This window comes from Pelodiscus sinensis, chromosome 15 (genome assembly GCF_049634645.1).
Source record: "Pelodiscus sinensis isolate JC-2024 chromosome 15, ASM4963464v1, whole genome shotgun sequence".
NCBI classification, from domain to species: domain Eukaryota; kingdom Metazoa; phylum Chordata; order Testudines; family Trionychidae; genus Pelodiscus; species Pelodiscus sinensis.
The window spans coordinates 18,748,403-18,773,819 of NC_134725.1; the positions used below are offsets into that span (position 1 = coordinate 18,748,403).

Here is a 25,417-nt window from a genome sequence, read left to right on the forward strand (position 1 = left end):
CACCCTCTCCCCCCCATACACACACATTTTATTCTCTCCCAGCAACCTGAAAATTCACAGGGTAAGCAGCATATTTTAGGGTGTTTAAACAGGAACATGTGAAGAAGTTGGGAAAAAAGGGTCACAGAAACACTTATTTGTAGTGATACACAATGCAGATGAGATATCTTTTATTGGCTGAACTTCTGTGGGTGAAGAGGACAAGCATTTGAGCTTCACAGAGCTCTTCTTTGGGTAATCAGATTTAGCTAAAGCTCCTATTTCCAAAATATTCCTAAAAAGTACTATCATTTGTTACCATGGAGCAGTGTTTCCCAATTGTATTTGGCCACGGAACCCTTTTAAACTCAAAAGAATATTGTAGAACCCCTAATAGCAGTCTTATATATGGAGCTGAAAAAGTAGACCACAAGTAAGTAAGGATAATAATAAACAAATGCCAAACAAGGGCATGAGATCAACACAAATGAAAACTGGTTTCAATAAAATTCATAAATGCTTAATATTTATTATTATTATTACTTTAATAACAACATGTTATTGTAATGGAATTTTCTCGCAGAACCCTTATTTTCACTTCGCGGAACTCCAGGGTTCCCTGGAACACCATTTGGGAAACACTGCCATAGAGAACTGGCCAAGATTCATGGGAGCTAAATGTTAAGGAGTAACATACCTCACCACCCTATTTCAGTACTGGTTCAAGCAATTATGAAAAATACTGCGCTTAGAGTGCCTACCGTACCTCTCTGCGTGGAGAGGATATTTTTTGTGAAGCGAAAAGTTAAATTGGTTTTTCTTTTTTGATACACTTCAAGGAATGCTTTGATGTTTGGCATTGGTATGGCATATGGGTCATTCATTTGTTGTGCTTTCTTTAGAACTACCCAGACCTGAACAAGAGCAGGGACAGTGTATAGGTTCTGCCAACACTACACCCAATTTAGGCTACTCTCTCTGCTTCTCTTAATTATTTTCGTTTAAATTAGTCCTGCAAAATTCTTCCTGCTTGACAACTGAGGAAACAATTGTTAGCTTTATTACTTCCACCAGCACAACGTAGGTGGCTAAGGTTCAGACTCAAATGGGAAAGTTGCCATGACTGTTTTGCAAGGCTGTGTTTAATGTATTGCCTGCCCTACCCCTCAGCTCTGAGGTGCAATCCCAGCCGACGGTTCCATCAGATGTTTGCCAAAGATGACCTGTAATTATTAAGAACACATGTAGTAAATCACACTGATTTTTTTCGTATACTTTTATGACAGAATGTCCCAAATGGCAAGTGTTACCTTCAGTACACAACTCATTTCAAGCCAAAGTTGATTTTTCATTTCAGGCAGATGTGATGGATTCCAAATTTCACTCCCCATTGAATCCCAAGCAATTTGACTGAGATTCAGAGAACATGGATCCTAAAAACCCAAATAAAATGAAAAGCAATCTGTGAGGTAAAAGAGGACCTGGTATCCGATAGGGTGAGCAGGACAGAATCAGTCAATAGGAGGTGACATATAGTAGAAAAGTCACAGACATTAAAAAAGGCTGCTCAACAGTAGCAGAAGGGTAGTAAGGTCAGGATCTGAGCAGCCTGAAGTCAGGTGATAATCAGAAACCTGAGAGAAAGCCGAAGCCTAAAGGTAGGAGCAGGAGATTTCTTTTAAAGAGAACACTTGACAGGGGACAGCCACGGACAATTGATCAGGGCAGGAATGGAAGAGTACCATTTCAGCTGCACTATAGCACATAAATACTGGGGTTGCCCTAACCAAAGACAGCTTCAGCAGCAGTGTCTACGAGTGAGGCAAAGACCCTCTAGCTATTCAAAATCTGTACTGTTTTTAATCAATCAGTTGCCAGCAAATGACTGTACAACAGCCAAGTGCTATAACAGGGAGTTTAGTTTGTGCTCTGGAGAAACCAGCATAATGTAGAGAAAGTCAAGAAAGCTTGCAGTTGTCTTCCTTACTTTCAAGTGCAATTCTTTGATATAAGGAGCTCCTAATGAACATACATAAGAACGGCCATACTGGTCAGACCAAAGGTCCATCTCGCCCAGTGTCCTGTCTGCCAACAGTGGCCAGTGCCAGATGCCCCAGAAGGAATGAACAGAACAGATAATCATCACATGATCCCTGCCATCAGTTTCCAGCTACTGACAAACAGAAGCTAGGGACACCATTCCTAAGGATAAAATAGTTGGCAACATGGTTTAGAAATGTTGTCACCACATCTTATGTGGTGGGTACAGAGGCCAGATGGATGAAAGAGAAGGAATGTTTGCCCCATTAAGATATTTGATGGGGTCCTCTTACAAAAGGCTTGAAAGAAAAGAGTCACTACCCCTTTAAGGCAACCTTATCCGAGTCACAGCAAGGGAGGAACAGGAAGATGCACAGTTGGGCTGGGTGGACACCCTCTCAGCTGAGCAGGAGACAGTGGGATATTTATGCCCTGTGTAGTTCCTGCAACACCCTCTTTCACCTTGACTGGCTGGCAGCACCCACCTTTCCAACCTTAGAAGCGGGTAAAGGACTTAGTTACATCATGACCACATATGGGCATGATGCTAGTTGCTTTATGCCTCGGCCAACCTGATGGTGAGGGACAAATTTCTTGCTAGACCCCCCAAAAAATGGGCTGGGGCACTGGTGGGATGGAGCGAGTGAGTTAGGCTATGAATGTCATTGACAACTTATGTACAGCTTGTGGAAGATGCACAGGGCAGGTACTTATTATGGAATGGATAAGGAGATCTGGTCAAATTTATTGGCAAAGGTGTAAAGGAAGCATCTGTTAATGTGCTGCAGAAGGGGGTTCAAGGAGCCTACAATTGGTATGGCAGAAAGTCAACTTCCCTCCTTTCTAGCTCCCTTAGCTTTTACAGGCAGTCCCCGACTTACGCGGATCCGACTTATGTCGGATCCGCACTTACGAACGGGGCTTTTCTCGCCCCAGAGCTCGCAGGCGGCGGGACCGCCCAGAGCGCAGCAGTCCCGCCAGCGCGTCCTCCGGGGCGAGAAAAGCTGCTCCGGGTCTCCCTGGTGTGCTGGGGGGGGACTCCCCAGCACAGCAGGGAGACCCGAGCAAAGCCGCACAGGCGGCGGGACACCGCTGCCCGTGCGGCTTTGCTCCTTTGCCCCGGAAAAGCTGCAGAGGTGGCGGGGGACCCCGCCGCCTGTGTGGCTTTGCTCGGGTCTCCCTGCTGTGCTGGGGGGCACTCCCCCCCAGCACACCAGGGAGACAGGAGCAAAGCCGCAGAGGCAGCGGGACCTCTGCTCCTCCGCGGCTTTGCTAGGGTCTCCCTGGTCTGCTGGAGGGGGAGGGGGCACAGCTAGTGCACTCCCCCCCCCAGCAGACCAGGCTTTTGTTGCGGGACGCCTGGGGTAGAGCAGCTGGGGTGCTGCCGGGTTGGTCCTGCGGGGACCTACCCAGCAGTGCCCCAAATGTTCTGTCCCAGGAGTCCAGATTCAGCCGCTGTTGAAACTGATCAGCGGCTGATTCCTGGAAGCCGGGGGCAGAGCAACTCTGCCTCGGGCTTCCTGTAGTCAGCCGCTGATCAGTTTCAGCAGCGGCTGAATCTGGAGCCAGTTCCGACTTACATACAAATTCAACTTAAGAACAAACCTACAGTCCCCATCTTGTACGTAACCCGGGGACTGCCTGTATATAATGAGAAAGTGGTAGGGTTCCAGCACCAGGATGACTAGGATCAGACTTGAAAGAGGGAATTCTGGCAGCAGCCCCCCACACACATGGAAAGAATTCTGGAAGTAAGACAACCTGAAGAGTACAATTTATTTGCTAGATACTCCCGCATAGTTTTGAAAATAATAAAGCTGCATCTTAATTTAAATCACATCCATTACCTCCTGTCCTTCCAGCACAGCTGGACAAAGTTCAATTGCAGCTGTGAGGTTTGCCCTTTGCTATTTGGGGCATTCAGCACATAAAACTCCATGTACTATTTTTGTAAAATACTTGCTGATTACCTTTAATATGACCTATTTGTGGAAACCTCATTTTGCACTTCTGAAACACTGAGTTGCTCCAAAACATGCTACAAGAGAATGCTTGAATGGCTGCCAGCTGCTGATCCTCAAAATTATTATTCCATTTTTTTCTCGGAGAGAAGGTGAAGAGACTCAGCTTTTTCTACTATGTGCAGCTATTAAAATGTGTAAAGAATCTCTGAATTACTTTGTGTAAAAATAGCAAGCTTCTTTATTCATTAGGTTTACAGAACAACATAAGCTACTTTCTACATCAACCCCATTCCAAAAGGTATTAGCATTGGCGAATTTTCTTGTGAACTCACTTTCCATCAGACCACAGTGAGATACATTTTCTAATTCCCTTCATTTAGTGCCAAGAGACAAGGGACCCATATTCCTTACTAAGGAAATGACAAAAGGCAATAAGCAAGTGTACAACTTTAATTTATAGCTTTTACTTGGTTGTAAAGCACTATAGTTGCATGTAACTAGGCTATGTCTCTGCTGCTAAAATCTAAGCATAATTTATTTATATTACAAGCTAAACATCAGGAACTGTCAGACAGAAATCTTAACAGCCCTTCACTAGCAGGAATTAAACACTCTACTCATCATATGGGCCCCAGCCATATGCTATGATACTGTATGGCACCAGTAAGCTGCCTTCACTTTCCTCTTTATTATGCTTTCTTAGGATCCTAAATGTTGTTTGAATCTGAGCTCTAAAGATAAACCTCATCCCCTTTCCAGTTTGTTCAGTGTTCATTGTCCCTAAAGAGAAAGTTGCCTGGAAAAGTTGTCTCAATGTCGTCAATTCAATTTTCCTCACTTTTTGAAGTTATTTCCCCGAGGAAAGTTCAGCTCAAAATGCACCTGCTTCTCAGCAAAGTCTGACACACAGATTTTAAACTCCATTTTCTACTACACTGACAGAGACACAAGGTCAGGCAACCAGCCAGTGCCCCAGAGCCAGCAGCATGTGTGAAGATATTGAAATGTGGCCTCTAGAGGTGGTGATGGGACACAATAATTCAGAAGCACTATGTGTCTGTCGTTCACTCGTATATATGACTGCATTGATATGCTTTGAAAGAGGCCCTGTGCAGTCTTCCTGAACTAAAAGGATTCCAGATGAAATATGACATCATAGTGCTGCAGAGGAACGGGGCGATAAATAGGAGCCAGAAGTATTGGTGGATGCCTAGCAACGTGGACTGAGCCCATTCTGTGCTCCCAAAAGAAGCAGGCCCTTGGGCAGAAGGAGTTGTGCTGGGGCAGCCAGCCCTCAGGGCCTCACCCTCTCCAGCCAGCCCTTTGTACCTCCCAAGGTTCCAGCGATGATTTAAAGGGCCTGAAGATCCAGTCGCTGCCACAGTAGCAATGGTGGCCAGGAGCCATGGTGCAACTGCTCCCTTTGCTCTCCCTCAACAGGCCTGGGGTGATAAACGGAGAGCATCTTCTGTCAGGATCAAGGGGCATCTTGGACCCTTTCCAACCCCTTACAGGGCAGTTAGAGAATGATGTTTCTCTGTAGAAAACAGATCATTTACTTTTACCCTGTTTCGAAGCACACATAGCCAGCTCTCTCCAATCTAAGGTTTATGCTTTGTTGCTTTTCCACTTCTGTCAGTCTGAGTTGAATGCTGCCTTAGGAAGGTTAGAAGGCAGATAGAAGAAATATAATGTTACTGTTAGCATGCTTGCAGGACTGGGAGACCCAAGCCTTAACACTAATTCTACTTTTCTTTGGAGAAAAATCATTGCACACTAATCCTTATTAACAGGCAAGTAGGGTAGAAGAGATGCATTTTTGTTCCTCCTTCCTTTGATTTCAACATTTGCAGACATCAGGATCAGGCAAAAATAACAAAATGGGATCATCTGGGTGACTGAGGATAGTCCCCGATCGCCAGAAATGGGAGCGTTACATGCTCAGCCTCTGGCAAGATGAACTTCCTGTGACATTCTATCACCGTGCCTCATAGCTGGCAAATGCAGCAAAATTGCCAAACTCCAGAGAGCAGCTTCCAGTTTTCCTTGATTTGAAATCACAGTGAGGCAATACTGGAGATGTATGTGTGTATGTTTACATATGAGAAATGATGTGATCCTGGAAGAATCCTTCCCTCCCTCCACAAAAATAAGATGACTGAACTAGTTAGGAAAAACTTAAACAACAAATAGTCTGGTACACCTTAAAGGCTAACAAAACATATAGATGGTATCGTGAGTTTTTGTGGGCACAACCCACTTCTTCAGATGACAGGAGTATTAGAAGTCCAGAACCAGGAAATAAATAAGGAAAGGGGGCAGGGGGAAAGGAGGAAAAAAAGAAAGAAAGGAGAGGAGAGGAAAAAAGAGAGACAGTGAATAGATGCAAAAGTGGCGAAGAGTCCTGTGGCACCTTATAGACTAACTCAAGTGTAGGAGCATAAGCTTTCGTGGGCAAAGACCCACTTCGTAACATGCATCTGACGAAGTGGGTCTTTGCCCATGAAAGCTTATGCTCCTACACTTCAGTTAGGGTATGTCTACACTACAAAGTTAATTCGAACTAACGGATGTTAGTTCGAATTAACTTTGATAGGCGCTACACTAGCGCTCCGCAAGTTCGAACTTAATTCGAACTAGCGGAGCGCTTAGTTCGAACTAGGTAAACTTCATTCTACGAGGACTAAGCCTAGTTTGAACTTACTAGTTTGAATTAAGGGGTGTGTAGCTCCTTAATTCGAACTAGTGGGAGGCTAGCCCTCCCCAGCTTTCCCTGGTGGCCACTCTGGCCAACACCAGGGAAACTCTATTGCCCCCCTTCCGGCCCCGGAGCCCTTAAAGGGGCACGGGCTGGCTACGGTGCCCGTGCCAGGTGCAAGCCTGCCAGCACCCAGCCAGCAGACCCTGCACCTGATACAGCTCGAGCCAGCCACCCGATGCCCCCCAGCCCTCCCCCTCTTCCCGGGACCAGGCTGGCGGCTCCGGGAGCTTGCCCAGGACCGCAAGAGGCGGGCACCTGCCTGGTCCAGTGCAGACATCGTGGACCTCATCCACGACCTCCGCACTAGGCACAGGAAAGTGGCCGTCTAGGGCAGGAGAGCTGCTAGGCTGGCCACCCAGGAGCAGGTTTGCATGAAAATCAAGGTGGTCCATTGAGACCCCCGAACCTGAGCCCTGAGCTTACAATGGCTGTACTGGGTCAGACCAAAGGTCCATCTAGCCCAGTAGCCTGTCTGCCGACAGCGGCCAACCCTAGGGACCCTGGAGGGGATGGACCAAAGACAGTCACCAAGCCATTTGTCTCGTGCCATCCCTCTCCAGCCTTCCACAAACTTCGCGCAGGGACACCACTCCTACCCCCTGGCTAATACCACTCCATGGACCCAACCTCCATGAATTGATCTCACTTCTCTTTAAACTCTGTTCTAGTTCTAGCCTTCACAGCCTCCTGCAGCAAGGAGTTCCACAGGTTGACTATTTGCTTTGTGAGGAAGAACTTTCTGTTATTAGTTTGAAGCCTGCTACCCATTCATTTCATTTGGTGTCCTCTAGTCCTTCTATTACGGGAACTAATGAAGAACTTTTCTGCATGCACCCTCTCCACCCCACTCGTGCTTTTATAGACCTCTATCATACCCCCCCTCCATTTCCTCTTTTCTAAGCTGAAAAGTCCCAGTCTCTTTAGCCTCTCTTCATATGGGACCTGTTCCAAACCCCTCATCATTGTAGTTGCCCTCCCCTCTCCCAGCCTCTCTCTTCCCCTCTCCCACCTCCTTTTCCCAGTCTCCCTCAGTTTTGTTCAATAAAGAGAGATTCTATTTTTGAACACAATTGTCCTTTATTTTGTACATCAGGAAAGGGGCTAGGGAGGGGTAAGTGGAAGGAGGTGAGGGAGGAATGGGGTACGCGCCCCCGATGGGGAGGACTGGGCTGGCTCTGCGGGCTTCTGGGGGTGGAACCTCTCCTGCAGCCCCCCAATTACCCCCTCTCCCCAGATGGCAGCCTGTGGCAAGTGCAGCCGGTCTGATGGCTGAGTGCTGTGATGTGCCCAGTGTGGGTACTCCGGGCAATCCAAGCCAAGACTGCTTTGCAAGTGGGGCAGCCCTGAGGACTGTCTGTCCGGGGTGGGGGTCGGGTCCCTTTAAGCTCAGCCCTCCGCTAGCCTGAGACAGCAGCTCTACGCTCTAAGTCCTCATCTGATGCTCTGCCGGCACTGCTTCCGGCCATCCTTAACCCCAGTTCAGGGTCCACTCTGTGTGGACATGCTAGTTCGAATTAGCAAAACGCTAATTCGAACTAGTTTTTTAGTCTGGATGCGTTAGTTCGAATTAGCTTAGTTAGTTCGAATTAGCGCTGTAGTGTAGACATACCCTTAGTCTATAAGGTGCCACAGGACTCCTCGCTGCTTTTGCAGATTCAGACTAACACGGCTACCTCTCTGATACTTGACAGTGAATAGATGGTTCATATACCGGTAGTTACAAGAGGCTAAGAACTATTAGCACCTTGATTGATTGGTTGGTTGGTTAAGTCATTAGGATGTGGTTAGGATAGCCACATTACAGATCTGGCCCCTAGTAAACACATACCTTCAGTAGGCAGCAAAAGGCCAAGTTATTCAATGGGTCTCAAAGGAACAGGAGAACCCGCACTACAGCCTACTTTCCAAAATGGCTACATATGAGTATTCCCATACTGGAAACCTTAAGTTGAGCACTTGATCCCAATTCCTCATTACACTATGATACCTGTATAGATCAGGCTTTTCCACTAGTGGGAATGGTCTTGTTACTCCTCCAACAGAGAAATTTGCACAAGGCCTTCTGTTTGCACAGATGGAAAAAGAAGAACTAACTTTTTCTTGTTCATTAGTGCCACTATGACTTGGTAACTAGTGATCTCTGAACAGAGCTTTTCTATAGGGTCACATTATAAAATGTCAAGCTGGACCCATTCCCATCCACAGAAGCCTAGAGAACACCACAGAGCTTAGTAGCTCTATACCAGGGGTCAGCAACCTACAGCATGCATGCCATAAGTGGCATGTGAGCCCTCCTGCCAGATCCGGCGGTCCAGGAATACCAGACCCCTGGCTCCTCGTGTTGCCATTTCCCTTCCCCTGGCTGGGACAGGCTCACGCTAGCACAGCACAGCAGCAACGGTCTCCCTACCCAACTCGAGAACACAGGCGCTCTGCGCATCTGCCAGAAACATGGTGGTGCACGGTTTCGGGAGCACTTTTCAAGTCTCTGCCATTCACTGCAGCTGCCCCACCACCGTGTGCCTCACAGCCTCCTCCCTCCCCCTGCAAGACTGCCTCTGCTACACAAGGCCCTGGTCTGGTCACACTGCCTCCTCCTCCTCCATCTCAAGATGGCTGCTTGTTGTTACAGTGGATCCAACCAAAATCCCAGCAGAGCCACTCCCAGACCTCAGAACTCTTAGAGCTGCTGCTTCAGCCCCAGGAGGGGCTGCGTGGAGTCCGGCTGGGGCGCTGCAAGGTGGAGTGCACTCAGGCTCGGCAACTGCGCTCCATGTACTGCCACTTTCTCTCCACCTGTCCCTCCCCACCCTGCTGGGGGAGCAGCAGCATATGGAGCTGCTCACTCTGCTGCGAGCCAGGTCTGGCAGGGAAGGTCAGGGCTTACTTCACATACCCCCACATGCCCTGCAAGCAGCAAGCTAGAGCTGTAGCCTTATAGCTGTGTGGGCTCCCCGCTTCGTGGAGGAGGGGGATGCTGAGCTCTCTCCTCCTCCCCATCCCACTGGGGGAATGGCAGCACGTTGTCTGGAAGCTTTTCCCTGCTGATGAAAGGGGGTGCGAAGCCAAGCAAGTGTCCCCACTCATGCCCAGACCCCTGTACCCCAATCCCCCTTACTCACTCCCCTCCCCCCAGCAAGACCCTACACTCCCAGCTTGTTCCGACATCCTCCACTGCTCCTGCTCCCTCTATCCCTTCCCTCCAGAGTGTCTACCTCTCCCCCTAGCTTAGTGTCATCAGCAAACTTGCTGATGGTGCAATCCATCCCCTCATCCAGGTCATTAATAAAGATGTTGAACAAAACCGTTCCCAGAACCAATCCTTCGGGCACTCCGCTAGAAACCGACCGCCATCATGACATCGAGTTGAATCCTGCAAAGTGCATAATGCCCGTGGCACTTGCTGATAATGCACACAGCCCTGCCAGGAGATCGCAGGCAGCCCAAAGGAGGGCGAGTGGTGGGATGGCTCGTTTGGGTGTGGGGGGAGGGAAGCAACTTTAATATCCAGAAGGGGTCAGTTAGAGCCCGGCTGTATGAAGATGTTGAGAGGCTGTGATAGTTGGAGGCTTCTCCCAGCCACAATTAACAAGGCTAGATCCCAGCCAGCATCAGCCACATTTGGGTCTGTCCTGGATACTTACTGGTACCCTAGTCTAGGGGAAGTTGCTGATTCTCTGCCCCACTGCAGCCTCTCCCCTATGGACTTTTCCTTGATGGTGCTGCAGGTGCCCACATGCTTTATCCTCTAGGATCTCGTAGTCACAGTTTATGTGACATGCTTAACAGAAGAGTCCAGCAAATGCCTATGATCAGGCGCTACTAAAAGCTAATTTATCAGTGGGCCCAACTGAGGTTCTGGGGGAACCAATTTCAATATATAAACAATCAAGATATTTAAGTTAGGAAAGCAGTAGTATCCGTGCAAAATTTAGTGTTTCTAGTACATACCATTTTGGAGTTCTTTCAGGACAAACAAACAAACTCTTGGAAATATTTATAAGATGAAATTTGATAAACTAACATGAGAGAGTTAAAACGCTTAATCTGTTTAACAATTCAAAATGAAACTGTTATCCCTAGCTGCTACCACTTCAGGAAATACGGTCACCATAGCCAGCTTGCCCCTGCCCCCTCCTCCTTCTGGCACACAGATGGAAATGGAAGTGAGTAAGTTAAATCTTGGCATGCCACTTCTGAAAGGTTGCCGACCCCTGCTCTATATAGTTTCCACACCAAAACAAAGTAGTAAAGGAAAAAATTAAAGCAATCATATTGGGTTCACAGACTGTATTCTGTATTACCACTTCTGATACACTCATTGGGCCAAACAGTATTGAATTAATTCTGCTGGGAAATTTGCGTGTACCAGAACAAGTTCCCGCTTCAAGAAAAGCATATTAACTACCACATATTAAATATATATATGGAACAAAATATGTCCACAACATAGTGACTTAGGATGTTCTAAAGAGCCCACTCTTTCCCAGCACCATCTGAAACAGTGTACACACCTCCACACACACTCATATTCTCTTGTGTATTTTGATTCCAAAGGATAGGGCTATTAATATTTACCTACTTGGGTGCTTATGAAGCCACCATCACCATAGTATCCTAATGCCTCAGTCTTTAATGTGAACTAGTACTTCCCAATTTCTCCCCATTTTACAGACGAACTGAGGTAGAGACATTATATGGTTTGCCCTGGCTCAGATACAATGTTTTTTGTGGAGTATAATTGAGCCTGGATCTTCCACAGCCCAGGTTAGTGCTTTTACCACTGGATTGTCCTTCCTTCATAACTTCACAGTCAACAGTCATTCTGTGCAAGACTGTTTTGTAGAGAATTAATTTATTGGTTCAAGTCAAGTAGTCTGAGTCGGTGTCCATGTACTTGTACTTCTATGGACAGTTTTGAACCTTTGGGCTGTTTGTGAGTAGAAGTCCCTGTGTAGTAGAAGAACTGACAGGAAAAGCTGCAGATGGTAACCTGGAAAAGTAGCATTTTCATCTGTTTATTATGAAAGCGAACTACTTTAAATATTGGTTAACAGTAGGTCATTTTAGCACAAGTTCCAGGCTATAATATTAGCAATTTAGGAACTACATTTTACTCTCTTCCCCTTCAAAACTGAAAATAATCCTCATAGGGCAAGAGAGACTGAATGGTAATTTAATGGAGGGAAATGGTAATTAAGCACAGTATTAATTTATTTTTTAAGCAGTTAAAAGCTTTGACGCTTCTATAGGACTCAGAGTCATGATATATAACTGTATAGGAAATGAAAAGTAAGTCTGATTGTAACAGCAGTTTCTCACCAAAAGGTCTCACATCCTGACCATCAGCAGTGGATTATCCTGAACGAGCCAAATAGAAAACAATTCAGCATAAACAGAGAAACACTGACCGTCTCTAGTACTGAGTTAATGAGTTCAAGGTAACCTAAATTCCATCTCTATCACTGAATGATTGCATTAAGTGTACCCTTTCACTAATAAGCCTTAATGTCTTAGTCAAAGTTGAAGGAAGGATTGCTAAATGGTCTTTTAAAGATACAACAAGTCGGTACATTATTTAAACTGGATTAAAAGCCAATATTCCTGGATCAAATCTTGCCCTCAAGCACCCTTTTTCTATTTATACTTTATTGATGACATCTTCATCATATGGACCTATGGGAAAGAAACCCTTGAAGGATTTCTCCGAGATTTCAACAACTTCCACTCCACCATCAACCTCAGCCTGGATCAGTCCAAATGAGAGATCTACTTCTTTGATACTACAGTACAATCAGGAGTGGCCTGAGACCAGCTGCCGCAGCTGGCGCCCCAGGTAGAAGGCGCCATCAGCGCCCCCCGCACAGCCGTCAACGGCCATGAGGTAATCATTGGGCACCCGGGCACCCCGTGATGTCATCATCGGGCACCAGGGGCTGGTGGTGCCCTAGGCGACCACCGAATCTGCCTATGCTCACGAGCCGCCCCAAGTACAATTTCATGACAGACACATTTCCACCACCTTATACTGGAAACCTACCATCCACTACACTTACCTTCATGCCTCCGGCTTCCATCCAAGACACACTTCTCAGCCAAGCTCTAAGTTACAACTGGATTTGTTCCCATCTCACAGACAAGCATAAAAACCTACAGCAGGGCTATTCAATTTTGGAAGCCCCAGGGGCCACAATGATACCCACAGCACATACTGAGGGCTGCAACTTAAGTATCAGCAGCATCTAAGGAAGCCTGGAGGGTAACTCAAGAAACCACCCTGCCCTCCTCTGAAAGGGACTGAGACTCCCTGGGAACCAGCTTGGTAAATTTGTCCATAGCAGCCCACGTGCTGTATGCAGCAGAACCTGCTGGTTCACTATGCAGAGTGGTAGACCCCCCAGAGGCGTAGGCCTTCCTGCCTAGGAGGTCCATTTTTTTGGCTTCCTTGCTCTTTGGTGTGGCCCCTAGTTGATCTTGCCTCTCCCTCTGGCTCACTGCATGGACTATCAGGGATCTTAGAGGCAGGTGGGAGAAGAGGTGCTCATTCCCCTCCTGCAATACCAAGTACCTCCTCTCACCCTTTTTATCAGTCGGCAGGATGGAAACTGGGGTTTGCCAGAGGACCTTCGTGATGACAGTCACAGCCTTGTTAATAGGCAAGGCCACTCAGGTGCAGGTGTTGGACTGTAGGATGTCAACCCTGGGGTCCTAGTTCTCCAACATTCTCTCTGTACCCCCAGACTCTGGGCCAGGCAATAGAGGAGATCCGGATGGGACCTCAATTCCATTGAGAGAGCAGAGCGGAGGGCCCCACCAAAGGCCTCGCTGGGTGAGGAGGAGGATGATCCTTTTGTCTCTGCCACCTCCAGTCGCAGACCTGCAAGGGGAGGCCACCATAGAGGGCCAAGCAGTGGATAGCCCTCTCAATGCAGTGGGTCCAGGCAAGGCTTGCCCTGGAGGAAGAGACTGCCCCGATATCAGTGAACAAGTCAATAGGATAGCCGAAGGGGGAGCCCCGGGCCCTGAGTAGACCGACTCCAGCCTAGAGGGGCCTGCACCCCAGCCCCCCCAGCAGACCAGGCTTTTCTTGTCTACCCCTGGGGTAGAGCAACTGGGGGCTGCAAGGTTGGTCCCGCAGCGCCGCTCTGGACCAACCCGGCAGCACCCCAGCTGCTCTGCCCCAGGCGTCCTGATTCAGCCGCTGCTGGTCAGTTTCAGCAGCGGCTGAATCAGGATGCCTGGGGCAGAGCAGCTGGGGTGCTGCTGGGTTGCTCCAGTAGCGCGGCTCCTCGGCGCTACTGGAGCAACCCAGCAGCACCCCAGCTGCTCTGCCCCAGGCGTCCCCAAGTCAGCCGCTGCTGAAGCTGACTACAGGAAGCCCGAGGCAGAGTTGCTCTGCCCCAGGCTTCCTGGAATCAGCCACTGATCAGTTTCAGCAGCAGCTGACTTGGGGACGCCTGGGTTTCTTAAGTTGAATCTGTATGTAAGTAGGAACTGGCTTCCAGATTCAGCCGCGGTTGAAACTGATCAGTTTCAGCAGCGGCTGACGCCAGTTCCGACTTACATACAGATTCAACTTAAGAACAAACCTACAGTCCCTATCTTGTACGTAACCCGGGGATTGCCTGTAGTTCTCTGAAAACATCCACTCAACGTGCAGCAGCAGTCAAAAAAGCCAACAGAGTGTTAGGAATCATTAAAAAGAGATAGAGAATAAGACTCTCTCTCCACATCTTGAATACTGCATGCAGATGTGGTCACCTCATCCCCTCCCCCCAAAATATAATGGCATTGGAAAAGGTTCAGAAAAGAGCAACAAAAATTATTAGAGGTTTTGAATGGGTTCCATGTGAAGAGAGATAGACTGAGGTTTTATCTTAGAAAAGAGGAGACTAATGGGGGGATATGATAGAGATCTATAACATCATGACTGGTATGGAAAAAGTGAATAAGAAAAAGTTATTTACTTGTTCCCATAACAAGAACTCGGGGTCACCAAGTGAAATTAATAGGTAGCAGGTTTAAAACAAACAAAAGGAAGGTTTTTTTTCACACAGCCAATGGTCGGCCTATGGAACTCTTGCCAGAGGAGGCTGTGAAGAACAGGACTTCAACAGGGTTCAAGAAAGAACTAGATACAATAGGTCTCTCAATGGCTATTAGCTAGGATGGATAAGAATGGTATCCCAAGGCTCTGTCAGAGGCTGTGAATGTGACAGGAGAGAGATTACTAGATGATTCCCTGTTCACTCCCTCTGGGGCATCTGGAATAGGCCACTGTCCTCCTTCCCCCATGATACTGCACATTTAAAGACATAACCATTGGTAAGTTGCATATACAGTGCAGGTGGAGTGGGGTTAGGATTAGAATAATAGATGGAAGCTGCTTTTCGTATTTCTGTCTAATACAGGGACACAACCAATAGGAATGTATTGGTTGTATATACCCCAGGAAATGTAAAACCATCAATGCCAGTTTCCAAAAATCAATGAAAGGGTTGAGAGGAAGCCCTTGTCTTCCTCTTGGCATTTCAAGATCTTAAGTATTTTCTGGTAGTTCAAGGCAGTGTTTCATCTGGTTATTGGCTGTCTTGTATTATGTGACTTATAGGCAGAGAAGAGAAAGAACTTGCTTGAAACAAATAGCAAGCAAATTCTTAATTTAGGCTTCTGGACAGAAGGCTGTTCTAGTTCTCCATGATCTCTAGCTGCTAGTTATATCTTGTGTTTCTTAGTATCACAGATTTGGGTTTTCTTAAACTCTTACCTATATTTAGCAACTATGGAAAGTATTGTTGAAAACAGTCCCTTTTAGCCATCATGGCAAATACCAACATAAAGTTCAATTCAAGCATTCCTGCCACCTTGGAGAATGGGAGGTCTAGCACTAAATCATGAGAATCTTATCTTTATTTGTTTGGTTGTTTTAAATCTCACAGTGTTAGTAGTAGTGAGTAGCCTAAATAAAAAAGCAGCACCAGCACTAGAATCACAGTGACAGTGTAGAGATCTCAGTTGAATACTAGCCACACACACTCAAACAGTGTCAGTGCCAGAGGTTCCAACTTCCTCTCTAGTTGTGGCTGCTTGACCCCACCCTCCACTCTCAGCCCTGTCTTCCTTCCACCCTTTCTGCCCCAAAGCCATGCCCATGCCCGGCCCTATTCCATACCTTCCCACAAGACCCACCCCATTTCTTCCTGGCTTTCTGCCCGGGGCACGCCACATCCGCGTTCCTTCCCCTCTCTTCCAGAGCTTCTTGAACTATTCCGTAGTGGGTAGCAGGTGCTGGGAAGGGGGAGAGATGTTGGAAAGCAGGGCTACTAGAGGTCAAGAGGCACTGTGGGGAGGGGAAGCATGGCTGCTTGTGGGTACTGAGCCCCAGAGCACCCACAGAGTCAATGGCTGTGATCAGGGCTAATATCACCAATACCCCAGTCTCTCCACCTATGAATCAGTGCATCGTAAACAATATCAGGATACACCCCTGCACAAAGTGGGACTAACATAGCAGCAATTCCCATAGTGAAGCAAGGACTTTGATGCCAACCCATTCACACTTGTTGGTACATTTCATTACAATTCCCCAAAAAAACACTGCAATGAAAGCAGCTGTTCATGACTAATATGCATGCTGTGTATTGCTGAGTCCAAGAGATCTTAATTACTTCTAAAAATGCAGTCAAAATAATTGCTCTTTTCTCAGTTTCTTTTTTCAGATAGCAGTGTGGCCTTCCCTTCAGAATCACCTACAGAGAAGACAAGGTAGGCTTGGCAACCCACCAAAAAGAATAGCTTCCAAAGTACAAATCAGATCATGCATTTTTGCAAATGGTAAATATGCCTTACAGTATGTAATTAGCGCCATTCACCAAAAATTGAATTTCTATGACCAACTGCTGCATCAACAAAGGGGCTTCAAGCACTGATCTCGGTCAAACAGATGGATACAGTGTAAGCCAGCTAAAACACCACAATTTATTGATAGCATTAATCATCTTATGTTGGTGGCAGATTAAATGAGAAGTTTTATTATAGATGCCAACAGATTTCCAACAACTGTTACAACGCTTTGTTTTTATACCGCCCCTTCACTCATATATCACAAAGTATTTTACAGAAGATTGCTATGATTACCCCCTTAATATTGAAGGGGAACCCACACAGCCTGGAGAGAGTCCACATCTCCTTACTCCCAATCCTCTGCTCTACATATGGTTCCTCTTTATTCTTCTTTAATACCTCCTCTTAGGAAAGGGATAAAAACGGTTCTATCACCACAGCAATTCCCCATCCTCCACACAATGGCTATTCATTCCAAAATCATTTTTAAAAACAGAAGTTTGATAAAGTGCCTTTAACTCTTCCAGATTTTTCCCCATTTACCTGAACAATTTCTCTGGGTAACAAACTTAGCCCTCTCCTATCATTAGCTGACTTAAAAAAAAAAAAATAAGTTCAGCGAGAGCTAGAGAGAGAGGGAGAGACACAGACACAGACACAGACAGACAGACTCCTCCCCAACAGCAACAGGCGAAAGATGACAGCTATGACAACTGCAACAGACTTTCCTACTCAGCTCTAGCACCAGGCACTACATATATTTATTATTGTGCACCATCACAATGTAATTCAAGTGGGTTCTTAAAACAGGACCACTCTAATTATCTATAAAGTAAGGGGGAATTCTGCAGCTAGAAGATCTTTACATTAACTCTGTATGCTCACATTCATTATGCTGAAGAAAGCCGAGTCCTGTAAATAAAATTCTTGTTCTTTTTCCTTCAAAACCAGCACCTTAATTAAAAAAAAAAAAAAAAAAAAACTTCGAAATGCAGAAGTTCAAGGAGATCAGAGCACTGCAGGTGCTAATAGAAAATGTATGAGATGGATCACCTTAATCTATTAAACAACAATTTTTTGTCTTCAATTATTAGAGAAACTCATATTCATTCAGATAACCCTTTTATTCTCACTAAGTAATTTCCTCTTGCAGAGCCATTAGAAAGTAAGGAACTGCTAAGGAAAAATTAAGATGTCTAGGATCCTACTCAAAGGACCTCCACCTCCAATGCGACTACAAATAATTTCAGTAATGGGCCCTTTCAGAACACTTTTCATTATTTTCTGCATTCATGAAGTTACTTGTAGATAAACGGTGATTCAATTTAGAGACCAAATACCCAAGGAATGGAAAAGAACCAACTTTCTGAAGATATATTAAGCAGTAGAAATCAGTCAGAATACACTTCAGCATATCAGAAAGTGCAATATGGAATCTTTACTAGTTTTGTTTGAATATTAGATCTCATAACAATGAAGATTTTAACAGTGCATATGCACTGTTTAATCTTTTAGAGACTATTTACAAAAATCTCAAGGAAAAACATATTGAAAACAAACTCAGTCACTCGTGCATGCTAGTATCTTCATGGACTGTGCTGAGGGTTTTTTCAGACCCTGTATTCTAACACGTACTGTCCAGTTGTGGGAAATTTCAGAAATATAAGTAATATCCAACCAAAAGGTCTCTTGCTGGAAACTGGTTTTTAAATGCTCAGCAAGCAAATTGAATCTAAAGCGAACACCTACGAATTACGTTGAATATGGATTTCTGACAGGTTCATAATATCCTATAGCTCCTCCCTCAGCTGTAATTGGAAATCAAGTTAATCAATATCTTCACCTGGGCTGTTTGCAGATAAATCTGAATCAGAAGTCTTCTAGATCTATCTTAAAAGAGTTAACACTGATATTATGCATTCCCTCACTTGTGAAGTTAACACAGATATTATGCAGACTCCACTTGTGAAGGATGAGCTTCAAAGAACTAAATATCATTTAGAAAACTGATCATTAAAAAGAAGCCCTCAAACGGGCAGCTAGGGAAAGGATTCAATAAGCAACCAGAGTCAGCCTAAGCATCCCAGCACTTCTGGCTATGCTTGCAATGGCATGTTGTTTTTTGCTCTGGATAGAACTAGACCAGTGTAGTTCCATTAGGATTGCAACCCAGTACTGGGTCACAGGACATGGGGCACTAAGTCGACAGCCAGAGCATCTTGGCATGAGAAAAAAGGCAGGGAGGGAGGCAAGAGTCCAGCAGGGAAGGGGGAGGCGGACTCTATAAAGATACAATTATTGAGTCACGGGTATAAATTATTTTTCCCAAATGGGTCACAAGAAAGAAAGTTGGAAAACCACTGAACTAGACAATAAACATTCTACCAACCATTGCCCCCAATAGGGGCAAAGTTACATTTTATATATAGTAATTCCTCATTTAACACGTGGCCACTTAACACGTTTTTGCGATAGCACAATTTTTTTAGGGAACGTTTTTCGAATTACATGACCGTCCCCGTAATAACACAATTTCCCCAGCTGGCCCATCACCGGCAGCTGCACGGGGCTTCCCCCACCTCTCTGCCAAGCGGCGGAGGGTTCGCCGCTCAACATGCTGTTCCCCAGCAACCCCCCTTGCCGGACACAGTGCGGGTCCCAGCAGACCTGTCACAGGGGCATACTCCCAACCCAATCCCCCTCCTCTCTCCTCCCCTTCTTTTCCCCAGAGCCAGACACCCCCCTCTTTGCTGTAACCCAGTCCCCTTTTTCCACCAACCTTACGTCCCGGTCCCAACAGACACCACCGCTTGAAAGACAACCCCCACCTTTTTCATTATTTTCAATGAGAAAATTGACACTGCATAACACATTTTCACTTAACACAATCATTTTCTGAAACATATCTATAGTGTTAAATGAGGAATTACTGTACATAATGTTCCACTTGACAGAAATGACCAACAATTCCCACAAATGCAACTGGAATATCAGCATTTACAAGGCTCTAATACAAGAAAATCTGTGGCAAAACAGAACCTCCCATACGGCCACATTAAGTTCCTAATTGCACCTATTCAAAAAAAATGCAGGATATTTGATTTCAAATTCAGGGTAAATCAATTACTTTCTTAAGCGTACATTAAGATGCTATGAACAACAGAAGTACAAGGCATGCTCCTGTCTTACCTCAAGCAGCCAGAGGTGTTCTTGAAGACTGTGGTCCACTCAGCATCCCGAGGCTTAGAGTCCTCATTTGGCTCACTTTCCCATCCAGAATGAGGGATAATCACCTCGTTTGTCAGTGTCTGGAGACCATGATTAATGATCACCATCTTTAAGGGCTCATAGGATGACAAATTCCAAAGCGTGCCTTAGAGAAAAACAATGATTATTAGCTAAATTAAGGTACTGCTCATGTGGAATAGTATTTACAAAAGATTAAAATCATAAAACAACACGGACAGAGGAAATTACTCGCCTGACAACAGTGTCTGAAAATCCAATATAACCACATAGTTCAAACTCTCAACAACAGCTGTCCAAACAGAAAGCAGCAACACCTTTCTACATGCAATTATATTTAGAACTGGTGAAGTTGGTGAAACTGTTGATCCATATAATATATGGGAGGCATATGATATATGTCCATTAATCATCTACATGTACTCTATGTAAAAGATAATCCATGAAAGGCTAATGCATCACATAAAATCTCAAAATAGGGCTTAAATTGGATCTAAGGCAGAGTTCCTTGAAGTGGGCTCTCCCTTTGTTTACCTAAAGACTCCGTAGCCATGGAGACTCTCAGCTTCCATTGGCTCTGGTTTGCCATTTCCAGCCAAGAGGAGCCAGACCCAATAGGAGCTAGGAGGATCCTTGGCTATGGAGCCCAGATAAAGCTAAGTGGCCCATTAGCGGTATTCCCAAAGTGGGCCCACAGCTCACTGAGAAACACTGATCTAAGGGACACAGAGCCCTTGTGTTAACTCTCTACATAGGGCTAAATCCCACTCCATACTTTTTACATTCCTTATTTACTGTGATATTATTCACTATGTCACAGACAACTAAGTAGACCCCTCGGTAGATACGAAATTTATATTTGCATCTGTAGCCACAAGAATGAGCTGCAGATATTCAGTTCAACATCTGCTGATATGGATATGAAGTGGATCTCTGTGGGTTTGCAAGGCTCTACCGATGCGGTTCAGTGTAGGCATTGTTCCTATAGGCAACTGAGTACCCACAACTCTCTTTGTTTATCTCACCTCGATTTTGAATCATATCTTTTGAAAGAAGCTAAATACCAAATTGAAAAAGTTTCATGTGAAGAAGTGGGTTGTGCCCACAAAAGTTCATGACACTATGTACATGTTTTGTTAGTCTCTAAGGGTATGTCTAGACTACATGCCTCTGCCGACAGAGGCATAACGGAGCGGTCGACAAAGGCTTTCTTTGTTGACCCATCCGCATCTTGACTCACATGCTGTGCCGATGATCAGTTGAGCTGGCACAGCGCGGCAGCCATATTTATTTTAATGAAGCCAGGGATATTTAAATCCCCGCTTCATTGACTATGTCGGGTAGCCTATTTTACATGCCTCTGTCAGCAGAGGTATGTAGTCTAGACATACCCTAAGGTGCTACAGAGCCATTCATTATTTTTAAAGTTTTTTCAGTTACAGACTAACATGGATCTTCCTCGAGACCAAATTCAAGTGGCAGAAGTCACAAAAGTAGGTGTTACATTGTAAACAATGTAAAATATTTTGGGGCTAGTCTACACTTAGAATTTTTAATAATGTAACTGTGTCAACTGGAACATGATTTTTTTTGCCAACAACAATGTTGGTAAAAACTCTTTTTAATACTGGTATACCAATATATGAGCTATACTGACGTAAGTACTCATTTCAGCCCCTAAACTAGAATAAACTGCATCAGTTTAAGCACTTTGACACTTTTATAACAGCATCTACACTCGGAGGGTGGGGGAAGGAGGATGTGTTTATCTATGCTGGCACAGTTCCAGCAGAAAGTGGCAGAACTGCAACGAGTAGACCAGCTCTTGAAAACAGCTCATGGAAATATTTAACACTGTACAAGACAAATATTTAGACACCACTTATTTTAACTTAAAACAGAGTGATTAAGAAATGGATTTTAGATTTACTTTAAAAAAAAGAAAGAATTTAGACTTTTCTTTGAAATCAGAGAGTGAAGTATAATTTTTGTAAACATTAGTCTTTCTACTGGTTGAGGGAAGACATATAGCATTCACAAAGCTGATGAATTCAAGAATGGCAAACAAACTCCTACTTCTGTTCATGTCATGCTTTCAACAGAATCACGTTTCCAAACCAAAGGACAAAGCTGAAATCTAACAAGAAAGATTTTGCTAAAACTTCCCATACTTCAGAAGTTGCCATGCAAACTAATGCAGAAGTACATGTATACTTCCAAATTTCAGTTTTACAGAGACTCTTCTTTATTGAGTTGGCACTAAAATAGAATCTTTATTACATAGGTACAGAATTTGTTATTCCTACTTGGTAACATTTTAAAACTATAAATAAGTGTATCTGATAAAATAAATGGCTACACAGCTTTCATCGCCACTGAAATTTATGAGAATTAAGGAGATTTTTGCAGCAACTGAAAGGAAAAAAGAGATAGAATTTAGAGGATGTAAAAACACGGTTAATTAGTTAACCGGTTGAATATTACATTGATTAAGCAGGACCCAGGTTGAAGAGCGTTCAGTCTGGCTGGAGCAGCCCTCAGCACATGGGGCACCTGCCCTTCGCCAAACCCCCGCCCACACCTGCGGGGCGGGCACTCAGGCCCGCCAAGTACAGAGGCTGCTCGGGATGAGAGCAGCCCCTGTAAGCAGCAGGCCACTGTGGGGCTGGAACAGTTCCCTGCCCATAGCAAGCAGAGAGCAGCTCCAGACCCTACCCGTTACTGTTAATCAGAACTTTTAAGCATTACCCATTAACATTTCATAACATTTCATAACATTTCATAACATTTCATATCCCTAACAGGAACTTTCCTAAATATCCAGAGACTTTCTCCTACATAATATGTACCATTAATATGAGTCCAATGTGCATCATTAGTTCTACATATTTTTGCCTTCCATCATCCTACACTCCACTATTTGTCTTTAGCACTATGTTTAAAAAAAGAAATCACATAAGAATACTTCATGGTCACGTATGGATTTTTGTTTCAGTCATACACCAATCTCCCCGAGTTTCCAGGTTACAATGCCTTCCATTTACCTATTCTCTCAAAAGCCTTTTAAAACTATATACTAGATATTGACTCACTGATCCCAATTACACCCAGTTATAGTGGTGCTAATCAGGATAATACCAATGAAGTCAGAGTTCTACCAATGCAAAACTGGTGTACGTGAAAGGAGGACCAAGGGCTCTACAACGGTCTATAAAGAGATAAATAAAGTTGTGATACTGAATCCTTCCTAATATAGGTTGGAACTAATGCTTAACGCTCAAGTTTTCACAGCAACAAGTAACAGATGCCAAATGTCATTTATCCTATTTTAACAGAGTGTGATCCATATAGGGGCACATTAGATACCAGGTTGGAAAAGGAATTTTATCTCTGCTATCAGATTGTGGCAATTATAATCCAAAAGACTGACAACTAACTGAACTCAGAGTTTATGAGGCCTCCTATTCAACCCAGGCATCTGTTTAGATCTAATTGAACACATTAATAATTAAACAAATCCAGTAGTTAACAAAAGAATTTACCTCAGATGTTAACACCCATCATTCTTTACTTTAATCTCCTTGTAGGTTTATATGTTAATGTTATTTACTTGGCACATGTCACTTTCTGCACACAGATAGCACAATATAATATCTGTGAACTTTTTAGAAATTATTTTATTTAGCATTTAGATAAATTACAAGTGTAAATTAGCTTTTCATTGTTACCAATTTATAAATTAAACATCCTCATTATCACAAAATCTACTATGCACCTTAGTAGTTAAGAAAAAAAAGGAAAGTGAGAGAGCAAAATAGAATTTCAAAATCACTTAGTTCTGAAAAAAAAAGCATTTACTAATTTTCTTTTATTTCAGCTTACACAGCCACACTATAAAGAAAGCAAAGCCAACTACATAATCATAGAATAATCATAAAATAATAGGATTGGAAGGGACCTCAAGAGGTCATCGAGTCCAGCCCCCCGCCCTCAAGGCAGGACCAAGCTCCGTCTACACCATCCCTGACAGATGTCTATCCAACCTGTTCTTAAATATCTCCGAGAGGGAGATTCCACCACCTCCCTTGGCAATTTATTCCAATATTTGACCACCCTGACAGTTAGGAATTTTTTCCTAATGTCCAATCTAAACCTCCCCTGCTGCACTTTAAGCCCATTACTCCTTGTCCTGTCCTCAGAAACCAAGAGGAACAAATTTTCTCCTTCCTCCTTGTGACACCCTTTTAGATATTTGAAAACCGCTATCATGTCCCCCCTTAATCTTCTTTTTTCCAAACTAAACAAGCCCAGTTCATGAAGCCTGGCTTCATAGGTCATGTTCTCTAAACCTTTAATCATTCTTGTCGCTCTTCTCTGTACCCTTTCCAATTTCTCCACATCTTTCTTGAAATGTGGCGCCCAGAACTAGACACAGTACTCCAGCCGAGGCCTAACTAACACAGAGTAGAGCGGCAGAATGACTTCACGAGTTTTGCTTACAACACACCTGTTGATACAACCTAGAATCATATTTGCTTTTTTTGCAACAGCATCACACTGTTGACTCATATTCAACTTGTGGTCCACTATGACCCCTAGATCCCTTTCCGCCATGCTCCTTCCTAAACAGTCGCTTCCCATCTTGTATGTATGGAACTGATTGTTCCTTCCTAAGTGGAGCACTTTGCATTTCTCTTTATTAAACCTCATCCTGTTTACCTCTGACCATTTCTCTAACTTGCTAAGGTCATTTTGAATTATGTCCCTATCCTCCAAAGAAGTCGCAACCCCACCCAGTTTGGTATCATCTGCAAGCTTAATAAGCATACTCTCTATCCCAATATCTACATCATTGATGAAGATATTGAACAGTACGGGTCCCAAAACAGACCCTTGAGGAACTCCACTTGTTATCCTTTCCAGCAGGATTTAGAACCGTTAACAACAACTCTCTAACTACGGTTATCCAGCCAATTATGCACGCACCTTATCGTGGCCCTATCTAAGTTATATTTGCCTAGTTTATCAATAAGAATATCATGCAAGACCGTATCAAATGCCTTACTAAAGTCTAGGTATATGACATCCACCGCTTCTCCCTTATCCACAAGGCTCGTTATCTTATCAAAGAAAGCTATCAGATTAGTTTGGCATGACTTGTTCTTCACAAACCCATGCTGGCTATTCCCTATCACTTTATTACCTTCCAAGTGTTTGCATATGATTTCCTTAATTACCTGCTCCATTATCTTCCCTGGGACTGACGTTAAACTGACCGGTCTGTAGTTTCCTGGGTTGTCCCCTTTTTATAGATGGGCACAATATTTGCCCTTTTCCAGTCTTCTGGAATCTCCCCTGTCTGCCATGATTTTTCAAAGATCATAGCTAAACGCTCAGATACCTCCTCTATCAGCTCCTTGAGTATCCTGGGATGCATTTCATCAGGACCTGGTGACTTGCTGACATCTAACTTTCCTAAGTGATTTTTAACTTGTTCTTTGTGTATCCTATCTTCTAAACTTACTTAAATATTTATAATCAGGTAATACAGAAGTGTTCAATAAGTTGTCATCAGAATCACATT

General features: G+C 44.4%; 1 protein-coding gene across 17 annotated transcripts in view; it reads right to left on the reverse strand.

The window, feature by feature from the left end:
• Positions 1–25,417, reverse strand: part of ARVCF (ARVCF delta catenin family member) — a 592,161-nt gene that overhangs the window by 87,494 nt on the left and 479,250 nt on the right. For all 17 annotated transcript variants that reach the window (XM_075898313.1, XM_075898316.1, XM_075898325.1 and 14 more), the window contains one exon: positions 19,777–19,960. In XM_075898313.1, coding sequence (XP_075754428.1) covers positions 19,777–19,960 — 184 coding nt within the window. The remainder of the gene's footprint in view (positions 1–19,776; positions 19,961–25,417) is intronic.